Source organism: Gasterosteus aculeatus, chromosome 20 (assembly GCF_964276395.1).
Source record: "Gasterosteus aculeatus chromosome 20, fGasAcu3.hap1.1, whole genome shotgun sequence".
NCBI classification, from domain to species: Eukaryota; Metazoa; Chordata; class Actinopteri; order Perciformes; family Gasterosteidae; genus Gasterosteus; species Gasterosteus aculeatus.
Genome location: NC_135707.1, coordinates 12,980,949 through 12,996,313, shown reverse-complemented (window position 1 = coordinate 12,996,313; position 15,365 = coordinate 12,980,949). Strand labels below are relative to the sequence as shown.

General features: G+C 40.5%; 1 protein-coding gene across 4 annotated transcripts; it reads right to left on the bottom strand.

Annotated features, from left to right (window-relative positions):
• Positions 1-1,111: 1,111 nt before the first annotated feature.
• Positions 1,112-7,729, bottom strand: nrsn1 (neurensin 1). 4 transcript variants are annotated; one of them, XM_040165105.2, is made up of 6 exons: positions 7,603-7,729; positions 4,859-4,974; positions 4,352-4,444; positions 4,131-4,249; positions 3,714-3,901; positions 1,112-3,572 (listed from the first exon to the last, which is right to left on the bottom strand). In XM_040165105.2, exons 2-6 carry the CDS (start codon positions 4,955-4,957, stop codon positions 3,469-3,471), a joined length of 603 nt encoding a protein of 200 aa, XP_040021039.1. In that variant the 5' UTR covers positions 4,958-4,974; positions 7,603-7,729; the 3' UTR covers positions 1,112-3,468. The 4 variants fall into 4 exon arrangements, with proteins under 4 accessions (XP_040021039.1, XP_040021040.1, XP_077950284.1 ...); XM_040165106.2 differs by having other exon boundaries at positions 4,859-4,977; positions 7,603-7,723; XM_078094158.1 differs by having other exon boundaries at positions 4,131-4,444; positions 7,603-7,705.
• Between the last annotated feature and the right edge of the window lie 7,636 nt (positions 7,730-15,365).

Here is a 15,365-nt window from a genome sequence, read left to right as displayed (position 1 = left end):
TTTTTTGAGATTCTTATCTATATGTATAGGACATTTTGGTCTATTTCTCAAACAGTTGATATATATATATATATATATATTTTTTTTTATGTACCATGTGCTATGTATAATATTGCAGAAATACTGTATGCATATGAATGTTATTCCAAATCATGATCCTTCATTAGATTTTCATTGCGTCTCAAGATCTCTGTTTGTTAAAAACATCCATCACCTTTAAAGGATGCTTTAATAATACTTGTTGTCCCTTCATTATAACCATATGTAATCAAATTTGTCAAAAAATAATAAATATGATACTTAGCGTCATACGATATACAATGTGTGTGAAATTCATCTTGTCTCAAGGCACTACAGTGTTTTTTAATGTTTTTTTCGTAAGTACTTCTAATTACCTCCATTATTCATTATTGTTAAACACTGGCTGCTTATCCAGCACAAACATAGACAGTGATGTGTGTTTGTTGCTAGGGCAACTCACCCTATACAGCATAAGGTTGTTACATAACAGGTTAGATGTAGATAAAGTGTGAATTGCATGACCGCACAACGTTTCTATAACGATTTTTGTCGGTCCGATGACAGAAGATTCATATGATGTAGGAACCGCATCTTTCCATTGAAACAAGGTCGCATCAAGCTGCCACGAGCCCCCTCACACAGTGTGAACTGTGATCTAATTCAGTATATATACGATGGCCTCGCCGCCATCTCATCTCTGCAGCTGCTCAAACTGGGACTCCGTCGATGTATTGGTGCGTCACTAACCCACCAGGGAGCAACACGGTTGAGATGGAAGGAGAGACACTGAGACGGCGAGGAGGAGAGGGAGGGCGTGTGAGTGAGTCATAGTGTCTTTCTGCTCAAAGTTTCCCTTTCTTATGTCTGATTGGGCACAGTGAGAGTATCTACATGGGGGAATGGAGGCCTGGTGGGTTTCAAACACTCTTTATAACTTGTATGATAACCTATTAGAATTAGAAGAAATGCAGAATGCCGTCTTGCCCATGTGATATTCGTAGCATTGTTAGGTATGAAATCATTCCTGAAAATACGGACAATATTTATGATTCAGTCAGTCAGTAGTCAATAGAAATACATTATTGAGACGTTTTGACCTGCAGATATTTCAATTTTTATTGTGTTCTTTGAAAAATAGACATACTGTATACAGACATTAATATATATGTTTATTTGTTCTTTATTCAATCCAATCTTCAATAAGTAGAGTGCATGTGTTTTATCTACTGGGATAATCCGTATTACATCATCAAGTGACACTTGAATGGTTGGATTAGGAGCAGACGATTCATTATGAATTTTAAATTGTAAAGTAAAACAACTTGGGTCAAAATAAGGATAAAACATTTACAACTCACAGCATGGAAGAACAAGTCATCACATTTCATGATATTTTATTAACCCTGTGACTTCACTGGAAGGTTTTTTTGATAACCGATTGTTTAACAGTTTTCTTTTTCTTCTTGTACTGGATGTTTTAAACTTGACAGTGATTGTGTGAATTCCTTGAACATGTCTTGATAATATGTAAATTGTTTTTCATAGTTAAAGCTACAAGTTTGAGTTGAATTTGAGATCAAATGTGTTGACGTACTAACATAGAATGGAGAGATAAATGAAAATAAGGACCATTTACATGGACACATGATAGCCAGCATAGCAAAAGCTCATATAGCTTATATAATATATGTTTATGGAAGCAGTATATAAACATATATAATTTCACACAGTGCGTATCTCGCATGGATTTCAAGAGGATGAACGGTTGGGAAAAACAGCACAGACGCACGGTAGCTTGATGGCACGTGGACGGTGACTATCCCAAAAAGATTCTGTTCCAACCAAGTACAGAGAAACGTAAAAGTACCGTATGTGTGCGCAATGAATTCAAAACAAACAAAGAATAGCAAACAACAAACATGGCAATTTAAAAAGGCAGGATCACAACATTTTAAAATATGTATTCAAATACATACGTAGATACAGTATAGTTTTGAAAAGCTGCAAAACATAGTTACACCTCATTGTGCTTTTGAGTAAAAGTGAGTGCAAAAAATAAAAACTGAAATGGAAAAAGGAAAAGATCCTTGACATAACTTCTGTTTCTCACATAGGTAGTATGCAACCAGATGGATGGCTTTGATGATACATACATACTGTAAGCTGTTCAGCTTGCTGCATAATGTAGCTTCAGGTTCTGTTTGTGAGCACATGAAGGCAGTTAAGTGTTTCCCCCCCTCTTTGTTATGTAACATCATCTGTCACGTCGTTTGTCCGTCCTCCCTCATTCCGTCTTCAACTCAACACGCAGGACTTGCACATTTCTTTTTACCAACCGCTAACTGCAAAAATGTGCTTGCCTGAATGGACAGAATGTTGTTGGTATGATTGGATTTGTCAAAGGGAGAAAAGGAAACAAACACAGGAAAAACATTCAAAGATAAAAGGTAGAAGACAGATGAATGGCCCGTTTGTATTAGCGAGAAACTTATCTGCTTGACTATAATTTGGTTATTAAGCGTCAGACTTTGTTTTTCTGCACGTTACGTCCGGTTCAGTGTATCTTTCATCATGCTTTCTGGTCTATCGATGGGGTTTGACGATTCACTGAAGGAGACAAGGTCAGACACCTAACAAGACAAGAGAAATGTCAGAGGGAAGTCTGCCCTGAAGGTTCGAATCAGCGTTCATCTATAATCTGTTCTGATGACGTACTGTATAAAGCAAAGCAAGACTCTTCTCGGCTTATTGTTGCATGTAAACAAAGCTTAAAAGAAGAATTCAGCTACAGTAAAGCACATGTAGCCTACTAACGTTTGGGATGGACAGTTCTCAGTGGCGTAATTAGGTTGCGATACACATAAGTTGAGTGTTCCGCACTCAGGAAATGTCCTCCTCTTATCTCCTTTTAGAGACTATAGGCAGAGAGATAATGTGTTCAGTGCTGCTTGTGATCCCTTTGTGGCAATGAGGGCCAATCCTCAATAACTTCAATCTGCCTCTCCTGCTCTACACGCCGTCCCACAGTAACACCATCCCCCTTTACCAACATGCGAGTCCACTTGGAAGGAAAAGATCAACTTATGATGTTGTCGTTCAGCTGCTGTGTTCTATTGATTTGTTTCTGCGGTTTGTTTTTCTGGGAAGGGCTGAAGACCTGCGTGCGCTTTGTCGAATCACTATTATGCAACGCTTAAACATTTCTCAGCTCTATTAACTCTGCTCCTATACGACTCAAATAGTCCAAATGCCAAAACAACAAATAAAGATGATGAACCACTAATGTCAACGATGTAAGCTGACCTTTAAAACGAGAAAATGCACATCTGCACACACACACACACACACACACACACACACACACACAGACGCGTGTAGACTCGAGTCTGAACACTGAATCCATCATTTCACACGATTCTTCACTCTTTGCCTTCATTTGGTCGTCTGTCAGGTCTCTGACTTCGTGCTCCCTGGCTGTATGTTCTGGACTTTGGAAAGTGTGACGGGCACCTTTCCCTCCCCGGGAGTTGGTGCTTTCATTATGGGGGTACCTTGGACAGAAGCAGTACTGTTAAGTGGGATAAGCCATTTGATTACACAATACCATTAAGCAATTACACTTTCCCTTTCACTCGACGGTTTATGTTTCAGTATTCAATTCACGGGGGACAGCAGAGCGTGCCAAAGCTTACCAACTGTTGCATGCAGATCTGCCAACCTCTCCTTGAACTTCTGCTGCAGATACAGTTCCTCCTTGGAGTAGCTTTTGGCAAAGGCAGACAGCAGGAGACCCACAGCCATGGAGGTGCCTCCCACGCAGAACAACACTGCGCCAGTCAGCTTACAAACGTCCAATGCACGGTTGAAACTGACTGCGTGGCTGTTCAAGGAAAGGACAATTGTTTTGAGCATTATTAAAAGGGTAAAGCTGTGACCCTAAGGAAGTCTAAAGTCTGCACTCAAAAGGTCACCTTATTTTTACCGCTAGCTGCAAATTATGTTATTGTAATACAACACTGTATGTGGATTCCACTCTGCACATATTGTCACAGTTCATGTTGAAAATACAGTGTTGCGATACTTTGCCCTGTATTTTTCCTTTACAGTACCTGTCAACAAAAAGGAGATCATCTTCCCCAAATGCTTCTATCTTGACTGGAGTGGCATAACCCACCAAAACAACAATGAGTCCTGCAAACAATATCAGGGATCCGAACGCGAGACAGACCTGACAGGGAAAAAGAATAACTTTTGCAATTACACCGTGACGACCGAAATAACATTCAGGGAGATGATGATTTGTGTGTGTGAGTAAGAAGGTTAACCTCACCTTCCAGAGTAAAGAGCTCCACCTGCTAGGGGATCTCTGAATCTGAAAATCTTCATCACGCTCCCAGATAGAAGCTGTGCACTCCTCGTAAAACTGGAGAAAAGATCAGAGAGGGTTATATTTTCCTTTGTAAACATTGAATAACCTGAAATCCACTAGCAATTCTAAAACCGTCAGAATAGAAAAAAAGTTGGATGATTACAGTACAAAATGAGAATGGGAAGATGAAGACTTTGTAAAGCAAGGTAAGGCAATTTTATTTGTTCAGCACATTTCAACAACAAGGCCATTCAAAGTGCTTCACATTCAAATTAAAACATCCAAACATAAAGCAAGAAGATTTACAAAAAGCAAAGAAAATGGATTGAAACATAAAGAAAAACCATCATTAAAATGGTCTAAAAATAGAATAAAACACAAGCATTGTGTGATAGAAGAAAATGTATAATATTTGTAATACTCACATGTGTGTGTGTGTGTGTGTGAGAGAGAGAGAGAGTGATATACCTGGTGTAAGTAGGAGCGGACTCCATACTGCTGGCAGTTCCCGTGGGGGTGAGCTTGTTCACCGTACTCGGACCTGCAGATCTCTGAACAAGAAGTCATCCTTCACATCTGCCTACCTGCTTGAGGACACACACACATGCATGACTGCACCCGGTGCTTTAAGAGGCCACCCACACAGTTTGTGGACAAACTCTCTGCCTTTACCAATGCCTAGCCTTGCAAACGCAAACATGTAGTGTATTAATACATGAATGAACACAAACATGTACCCTGAAGAAAGTTATGCAACATTGTACTGAAAGCACGGGTTCCTTGGTACGTTGAGGTTGATTCGTGCATTCTCTTGGTCTGCTATAATGAGGTAAGCCATGAAATGTTGCCATGGTCCTCCTTTTTAGATAAAATAAAAACGATGAGGGCTGGAATGCACAGAGTTAACCTTCTTATTTTTTCACATTGTGTTTCATGCAACAATATAACACCAAAATCCTTTTTTGTGATGTGCATTGTTGTATCTTATCAGGTTTCACAGGCACTATAAAGGATATAATGTTCACAAGATAATTCAAGATAACAAGCGCAGTAGAAAATAATTATAATCACAATTGACATCAAGATAATTCAGGGAGTTTAACAAAATATTTTATTGAGCTGAATCAGGACTAAAACAGCGACCCCAGAAATACATTTATTTACAATATGTAATGCTACTTCAAGCCCCTATCATATACATAATAAATAAACAAAGAGACTGCTCCAAACCACAGGCTCGTTGTGATATGTTTATCTACCTTTGGGAAATGTAACATTTAATGAAGTAGCAGCGGTTACACAACTGATGAATAACATGAATGTTGTTGACTTGGGAATATGTTTGGTCTTGCATCTGCATTCCTTTTCTATGCTAAAAAGTGTTTGTGACATTCACTGATGCAAGATATGCAGTAATAATAATCGAGGTCATACATGCGATTACACAGCGTGTGTGTGTGTTTAAACTGCGAATAAGAGTTATCCATTTCGGTTAATGAATCCATGGTAGACGTCCCCTAATGTCTTCCAGGTTGTTGCTTGCCTTCGACGGCTGACTTTAGACATTTACATGCATCTTGTGAGGATAAAGTGAAGTATTTATATTTTGTTTTATTCATATAGCCTCAAATTGCAAAGTACTCTTGAAAATCTGTAAAGCATATCATATTCTATGATAACACCCTTGATTTAGGATTGACCCATGTTATTTTGTGTTGGCTGGACATGAGATGTTAACGGTTCATAAATTTGTCTCACTTGCAGAAGTCGCCAGACACAACATGGCAGGTGTCACGATGGTCAGATAAAATAACATACGTTTGATGAGTGGAATGCTGCATCAAGAAAAGACAAAGTGTTCCCTGGTACCTTGTGTTCATTTCATCCTTAATTTAGCCTAATTTGTATCTACCAAGGACAGTCAGTAGATACTGATGCCATGAACTATCTTCCTACCCATGGTTTCATATTCAAGGTGGTTAAAATACAAATTGTGTAAATACAAATATGAAAAGATGAGAGATTGTTGAATTTAAACGACATTTAGTAACTGAGGCTTGATTTATCCCAATTTACACACTAAACCAGAGTAAACGTGTAATTAGGAGTTTCATAAAACATGCGTTTTTTGTCATAGTGTAATTTGCTCTAACATGTTTTTGAAACAACACAACATGTCTTCAGTGCACGTAGATTTACTCAGTGCCCTTGATCTTACGTTGTCCAGGACAACCTTCAAGCAGATACAGAAACACACGTGACCAAGGCCCCAACTGGCTTAGTTACAGATGAGGTTATTCCATCGACTTCATGGCATGGATGGAGTGTAATGTACCGGCTATGGCTGAATAAACACAACACTATCTTTTTTTCTATCTTTTTTTTTTTTTTAATGGCTCAATCCCAAATTCAGCTCAGCATGAAGGTCGTGTACAACGTGTCGATTCACAGTCTTACACTGGTTCCTCCTCTTGTTTAGGTGGTTTTGAAGCATGCAAACGAAACATTTCACGACCTACCTTGACCTACGGGCGGACTAGACTCTTGGAAATAAAATCGGAAAACATCGACACAAAATCTCAATGGCCAAATTCATAGAGAGACGGTGGTCTTATCGAGCGGTGAACCGGGAGCTGGCCGTGGTGCTGAACACCATGTTAATACCATCCAGCCGCCTCGGCCCCAGCAGGAAAACACACACACACACACACACACACGTCATACGTGACGCCGGTCTGAAAACAGCCCCCACCCCCCACCTGCCCCCCCCCCCCTCCATGAGATACAAATAGAAACACAGCACGCGTTTCAATTCGACTTCGACAGGCGGACTTTGAGTCGAAGACTAAATCGCTTCGTCCGACGTGTTGCCCAAATTATTATAGTAATCTGTAAACATGTCACCCGCAGGTGTGCGCGCTCAGTGGAGTTGTATTTCATCCGGTAAGGACCGAAACGCCCCGCATCCTCCGATGTTTGTATAGAAAACAGGTAAAAGGTGACCGCACGAAGTTTAAAAGAACATGTTCTTCGACATTATTCCACGCAACAAAGCCACTTCCACGTGAGCTCGACGATGTCGTGCGGGAGGATGAAACCGAGGCTATTCAGGAAGTTTTATTTTCCGACACGTTATTTGCAAAATCATCGATCTATCTGAGGCGCTTTAGTGCTAGAAGTTTTTCTAAAAATGCCCATAAATCGTCATTTACCTGTCATTAACAGCTCGAGGAGTGTTGTCTCAGCTGGGTCCCATCACTCTACAGTCATCTCTCTCTCTCTCTCTCTCTCTCTCTCTCTCTCTCTCTCTCTCTCGTTGACGATTCAGATTTTCGAGCTGTCTTGCGCGCATGCGTCATCCATGACGACGTATGATTCAACGGCGAATATAAATAACCAGGGAGGAAGGAGAACTAGCTGAACAGAAAAGGCATTCATTCAAGATTAAATATCTAGGCCTGGATGAATGAACGAATATGTATTGGATGGATGGATGTACAGGCCTATTGTCACTAAAATGATATCTAGCCCAGCTGGAAAACTAGGTTCACCACTAAGGCCACCAGAGGGCGCTGTACTACTGAGACAGGTAGCGAAATGTGACGAGGGAAAAAGGAAGTGAAGTTCGTTCTTTTGCATGTGACTGTCCTGTGGAGCGGTGGATGTTTTGTGAGTAAATACATATTGAATGCCATCTCTGTACAAAACTATCTAAAATGTACGTAAAAACAGTGTATGGATCATTCAGAAAATGTATTGTTTGATGCTAAATCCACCAGGTTGTTTTGGTTCGTCTGATGTTTTCAGATGTTGTTCATGTGTTAAGCGTTCATGTGAGCGCTACGATGCTAATGACGCTCCTAACTTTTCAACATGCTATGCATTCTGTTATTATTTTAAGAGTTTGATTTCAGAAGTAACGGTGTGGTACTGTTTGTTTTCTTTCTTTTATTATATTGGAGGGTTACCACTGCAGTTATTTGTGTGCAGAAAATATTCCTTAAGTTTAATTGTGAAATGTTAAAAAAGGACAATCGAAATCAGAAATTCATTTGTACTCATAGAATTGAACACCTCCAAATTCTTTTAACACTGCTCTCTAACAAAAGAGTAGTCGAGAAATAAAGACCCCTAAATATAGTGTTCCGGTGTCACTCAATTTCACCCGCCTACAGATATATTATAATTGCAATTTTACATGTTTTATGCAAACTGTGTAACATTGTGTAGTTTGAAATGGCCAAATCATCTCTGATGTACAGAAAGAAACCATCCGTACACATTGTGAAATGAACGAAAGCAGGACCAGCCCGAAAGATCTCTGAGGTTTCCACTAAGTGGCAGATAAAGTAAGTAAATCCTACTTGCACCTCTGAGACGTCGACCTTTATTGGTCTACAACGGCTGTAAATGAAGAGAGTTTATTGGCAACACATGGACAACAGATCTATTCATCACATTTTAGATTCAGGAGGCCCTAAAGGTCTGGTAAAGTTCTTGTATTTTATAGATGTAAAAATAACATTGTACCTTAACTAATTGCCACTATTTCAGTGGTCTGTATACATTTGATGTGTTGACTATGAACCACACACAAATTATAATGTGCGAAGGACTGGAGACCCTTCTAAGGGTGTATGTTTACCTTTTGTCTGATGTACCCGGTCAACGCAATGTCAATTAAAACACTGAAAAGCAGCCCCATATCAACCAGGGCACGGCTGTGTGACACAACAGTAGTAACTGTGTTTGTGAGAGCAGCTTTCAGGTCAAATTGAGTAATGGCAAGACAGTCGCATTTTCAAAACAAATGAGATGCGAACTATCTTTAAAAATAGCTGATTTAATCTCTGCTACATCGTACATAGACACGTGCGTGAGCAATCACATTGCACCCAATGTCCTTTTTTTAGGAAGAAAATGTTCTGTCATCTCCCTGGCTTCCTTTCTCACTCTGTGTACAAGCTGAGCATCTCTGAGCGGTGAGAGGAGGTTTCTATGGCGACGTGAAAAGGTCACCTTCAGCAAGTTCCCTCTGAGCGTGTGCAGAATGCCAGTCGGATAATTAGGCTTCCTGTAATGACTGATAACAGACCACACCTCATTAGAGACAGAGGGAGAGATTGGCTGATTAGGGGGGGGGGGGGGGGGGGGGGATTATTAGTCATTAAGCAGATGAACAACAGAACATTTTCACCAGAGGTATTCCACACTTTTAATAAAAAATCCAGTGCTTAATGCTTAATTCATACACAGTATGAAGTGATAACAAAAAGCAGAAAACAGCAGCAGTCAAGCAGACATGACTGCGCCAAGCCAGTAATCTGCTGTCCCACCCGACAGTCTGTGGGTGTGTCGCTGACCTGGTAGCTACTAACATGAAAGAAACAAGAGAGACACTGATCTGCTATAATGTCTTCATACCACGCAGGACAGTGCTATGGCTGCCCGGTAGGTCATTTTGACCTTCATTAGCAGCAATGTAGCGACATTGTCACATGATACGTTTCTTCTGGACAGTGGGATGGCAAGAGCTGATTACAAAGGAAAAAATAATAATAATAGGCAGCAATAACCCGCTTAGAACAGTACAAATTAGGATTATGATAAAGAAGTGTAGCCTTGCTTTCTACAAAAAAACACAGAGGAAATATGATTCTCAGCACTACTCTGGAAAGGGTCGAAGCCAATTTGTAGTCATTAGTTCTTCTCTTATTATGTGCTGTAGGCTACGTTTTTGAATGAACCAGGGTTGTGATTCCTTTAAGTGTGTTTGATTATGTGACTCTACCTTCCCCCATGACTCCCCCCCCCCCCCCCTTTCCAACTAGAATAGAACAAAATACACCCTGTCCTTCAAAATACAAAAAATGTTCTGAAAAAAACATCTGTGTGGGGGGCAGATTCATGTTTGTCCTTGTATACGTCTTCATGCAATTGTGAAATTACATTGATTCAAAATTCACATTGCTTGAATAAACATGCCGAATGTGGGGGTCTTTTTGGGCTCTGTACTTTTCAGATGTTGAAATTGGCAAGAAAGAAATAAAACCTTTTAGCTTCCAGGTCTAATTTTGTAGACAATAGTATTTAAACACTGTTCTGTGTTGGTTCTTTCTGTCATTGGTCAAATTGTGTCCCTGTTTGATTGTATAGTCTGTTGTTTAGATGCGTTCTCCGATAATTCAGTAGGTGCAGCATTGCTATGGTGGGGATCTTGAATGAAATAAACCATTTAAGCTCTTTCACACAGCACATTATTTCTATTTAACTACTATATGTTAAACACCAGCAATGGCGTCAGTAACATCTTTGAACTAACAAGGCTGACATCTACTGGGCATGTGGGCCAGTGCATCAACATACATAGATGCTGTTTAGATATGTTAACATTTTCTCTGCAGAGGTTGATTTTGGTAAAGTGAAGGACACATTTTAGAGGTTTTAGTTCAGGCGAGATCTCCAGAATTTTGGCATTTGGATCATTTTGTGTCAACCTGTGCCTTTTTCTTAAATTAACCCAAACTTCTTATTTTTACCATTAAAAAACAAATGACTAAGGGTGATTGCCAACACATTGGAATCGTTAGCGTGATTGACACCTCATGTGTATGTGCAATGTTATGTGCAACATCACAACATGCATTTGCGTTTAGTTTATTGTAGACCCTGTTAACTTACGACCTCCCTCAGAGTCAGATTTGGGTCTGTGGGGCTTTAATATTTATATTTTCCCTCATAATGATACATTAACTTATGTCACAAATGTTTGATTTAAGCATGTTAGCTTATTCTGGGTGTGTGCTGTTTGACAGTCATGTCATAACTCGTTGGCGTGACTTTAATGACTCAATTTGGCAAACGCACTTGTTCAAGGTAAGTTTGATAACCAACAATAACTGGAACTTTTGTCCTACGTTATAAGCTAGCACAATAGTTTCATTTAAAAAAAAATGTACATGATTTATATGTGTTCACATTAAAATGGGAATGTCAATTAACAAATACATTTCTCAAATACTCTAAAAACTTTCTATCAAATTTGTACTCTGATTAAAGCATACACATATTGCGCTGTGTTCGATTAGCCCTCCCCAGCTCTCTAAATGTGATGCTAGATGGGAGGGAGGGACACTCGGTCCATCCATCTCAAGAACCTTAGCCTCGGTGTTGTTGTCCATTCTTTATCATATTGATTGCTCTGTCATTCTGCCGTACCAGGGCTGCAAGCTCGGACATTCCAACTCGGCCTTGTTGTATTTTACAAACTATTGACTGGAGGGGCCAAAAAAGGTTTTCTTTGATGGAAGGGATGTTTCTCTGTGGGACAAAGCTGTCAAATCTAAAGCATACAGACATTTAAGTGTGGCAATAGTTCTGCAGCCTCAAAGACTGGTGGTACATTTGAGGAAAAACTCCCCAAAACCTTGATTAAATACTTTGGCAAACTGACAGAGGTTCCCTGTGGGGAAAGGAATTTGTTTAAATTCCTCTTCAGCCTTGTGATGTGGTATGATCAGAATAATGGAGACGCCATACCAAAAATCCCTTTTCCAGTGATAAGAAGACAATTGTCATTAAGTCAGAGTACCTTAAGCAAATAGAAGCCCTCTCTCCTTTGAATAACAACATGTACAAATTACAACCCTGCAAATTATATTGTAATTCTAATACATCTTCCTCATCACAAATGCATTAGCAGTGGCCAAAGGCTCTGTTTTATTGGCCATCAACAAATCTAGTCATAAGAATGCTTTGCTCATATTTCCTGTAATCATTTACAAACCAACTGAGAAGCTTCGGGGGAAATACAGAGAATGAGGTCGGTTCTAAATGAATCAAACATTAAAAAGGTAGTCTTTTTGTTTTACAATACTTTTCTTTAATGAAAATATAACGGTATTACACACTCAGGCTTTAGGCACATATTAAGCGTACTTCTTGCACTGTGTTTTATCTGTCTTATTGTCCATTGTCTTACTGTCTGATGTTATGCATTAACCACCAAGTCAAATTCCTTGTCTGTCTGTGTGGTACCGGCGCGCTCTCTCTCCTCCATGCGCCACGATTTACCCATTGGCCCTGCCGCACAAGTGCACAAGTACACACAATTTCTTGGGTTGTGTTCCTCCAGTGATCCTCGGCAACCCCCATATTTTAATTGTACCATTTCGCACATTTACACTGAGTGGTCATCGGCTCATGAGGGTTGATGGATGAGTCTGAGTTCTAATAGTCTCTGCTTTGCTCCTCAGGCACAACATCACTTATAAGAGACACACTTAATAGCAATTAATCATGCTAGATCACACCCGACAGACCCCCTCGCTCACACTCACAGACACACACACACACTTTCTTGCTATGTTTTTAAAGCCATTTATGTGAAAACTGCAATTGTTTACCTATTGTACCTCACGGGGCGGTCCTTACGGCCGGCCAGGGTGGACCAGTGCATGAGGGATAACGATTGACCACTATCGGAGGGTTTTTTACAGGAAGAAAAATGCTTTATTTTTCCAATATCCTCTTCCACTGCGGTAACTTGTGTCCAGAAAAATACAGATCCAACAAAAAACAACTTAAAGCGTCCCGGAGGAGAAAATAATTTCTCACCAAAAACGTAACCGGGCTGAGACCTGAGTCCTCCTCCATGATGGCTGCTGCCCCTCAAAGGGGAAGTAGAACCCATCCACCGCTGTGATGCCACACTATGTTACGGAATATAGATCAGCACAGTTTCCCACAGGTCAGGTTAATTACCAGAAGTTCTGAGGAATCCTTGGCTTTCAATTTCCAAGCATCTTTGCTTTCATAGAGACAAATGACTCGCAAAAAATGAGGCAAATTGATCTGAACCTACTATGCGTTCTTGAACCTTCCTGATGGGGCGTGGATGGGTCTAGCACAGAGTACCTCTCCCATTTACTGCGCTTTTGAATTCGATAGATCCATCTGCCATCGCAACCCCCTTCTGCCAGGTTAGTTTCCCTCTTTCTCCCTGCGGTCATTTGAAAAAGCTTCAAATTGGAAGATTAGAGGTCCATGTCTCTCTTTGTTGCTATGTCCCATACTATGAGTGAGTTGGAAAGAGAGACTGTCACATGGCGACGTGGCAGGACCATGTCCAAGGGATGTCCCCAAGAACAAAAGGATCTGGAAGAGGCCTCCTTTGCTCTCTCAGTTACCGTGGTTACAGGCTGAACGCTGGTGTTTTTTTGTCTAGTGTGTGAGGCCGTACGATCAGTATTTGCTATCTTGTGCAGATGAAACGACCAATTTAATGTATTGATGAAATCCTTTTTAATTGCATAAATTAAGGTTGACAATTACATTTTTTTTATTATAATAAAGTTATAGTTGCTGTTGGGAGAATCAGGAAAGGATTAGAATAAATTATCTTCGATGGAATGCGCTCAAAAGTTTAAATGTCTACATAAATGTGGGTATTGTTTTGTGTGTCTGTTTGCATAAATGCGCGCGTGTGCCGGCTGGCAAGCAACTGTCACCACGTGGCAACAGCCAACCACTCTCCACTGCGGGCCGTGCCAGGCTCTCCAATTACAGGGGCCGGCTTTGCCAGAAGCCCCGTCTTTCTCTCTCAATAGATGGGATGACTGGGCTGCATCGTCCGACACACACAGACACACATAAACGCCGGCACGTCCCTCTCTCCCCTCTCCTCCTCTCATGGCACACCTGCCTCCCTGCTCTCTGGGCCAACTCAACTCCTATCAAAGGAGCTGAGCTCTTTTTTTTCTTCCAGAAAGCTAATCCAACACCTGTCTCCAGGCTTTATACTGGGAATAGAAGAGCGTGTGCCGTCTTGAGTGTGAACGCAGGAGTTACAGTGTGTGGAAGGCAGCGTGTGTGTTTTTGAGGAGAGGGAGACAGTTTGTGTTCCCGTTAGATCAGCAGAAAAAAAGAAACCGCACGTGTGGCTCTTTTATGTGAGGATTTGAGCATGGACATATGGGGACTACAAGGCGCACTGTATTCTTTTCAGTGCTAATGGAATATCAAAGGGCATTTGGGGAATAGATGGGGTTTTGGTTTGCAGGGGGTCAGATTAGCAGTCGCACAGACGGACGGACACAAGAGAGCTTTCATTCTACTGTCAATGGCACCCACTGCTGCTGTTGAATGTTGCTTTTCCTCAGAGTAAAAGTATGCAGTTTATATCCAAATAAGTTAAACATATGTTAAACATAAGGCCTTTGGCAAGAATATCAAGATGCATACAGAAAAACAAGACTATACATCTTATCTATCCAACTATTATTGTATATAATTGAGCGATCTACTTCACTTACCCCCTTCAAGTTTTTTGCATTGTAATTAGCTCTGGGCCCATTTTGTCTCGCCTTGTTTTATCCTCTTTGAGTCATGTTACTTCTCATGTCATGTGATGATATGTTAAGGCCTAGAAGCCAAGATGGTAAGTGAGGCATACCGCTCCGTGTAGAGAACTGGCCTGGTCGTGTTGCTCTACAAACATAGGTGGCCATTGGAATATTTTGCCATTTCTTATAGACTTTAATTTAACAGGACGACTCACATCAGACCCGCTGAAGATTTGCCTCCAGCAGCAGGGGTCTCTCAAATTGGAAATTTGAGGTAAAATAAATCTAAGATTGCTTCCCTCCCTGTAGAGTCCCAGAAAAGGCTGCAGGGGTGATATTAGAGAGAGAGCTGAGAAGGAGAGTTAGATGGATAGAAGGTGGGGACGAGTAAGAAAAGAGAAAGAAAGAAAGATGGATTAAGACCAGAAAGGAAATAAACAGAGGAGGCTAGAGGGAAATTGGGTGTATTATTGAGAAAATACGATATATAGTTAATTATTCTCCAATGCCATCCGGGACTTGTAGTCATTTTTTTACCATTAAAAGGTTCTGAAAGCTCTTTTGCTTGTCTAGGAACAGTCTTCGCACCTGTCTGTGCATGTGTCATGGATTCTACAGATTGTGGTCATTTA

Excerpts from the sequence above, each read along its gene's own strand:
- nrsn1 (XM_078094158.1), bottom strand. The coding sequence starts at position 4,957 with ATGACTTCTTGTTCAGAGATCTGCAGGTCCGAGTACGGTGAACAAGCT. Across the intron at positions 3,902-4,130 it reads GATCTCCTTTTTGTTGACAG|CCACGCAGTCAGTTTCAACC; the intron begins GTACTGTAAAGG and ends TTCCTTGAACAG. Across the intron at positions 3,573-3,713 it reads AGATCTGCATGCAACAGTTG|GTACCCCCATAATGAAAGCA; the intron begins GTAAGCTTTGGC and ends CTTCTGTCCAAG.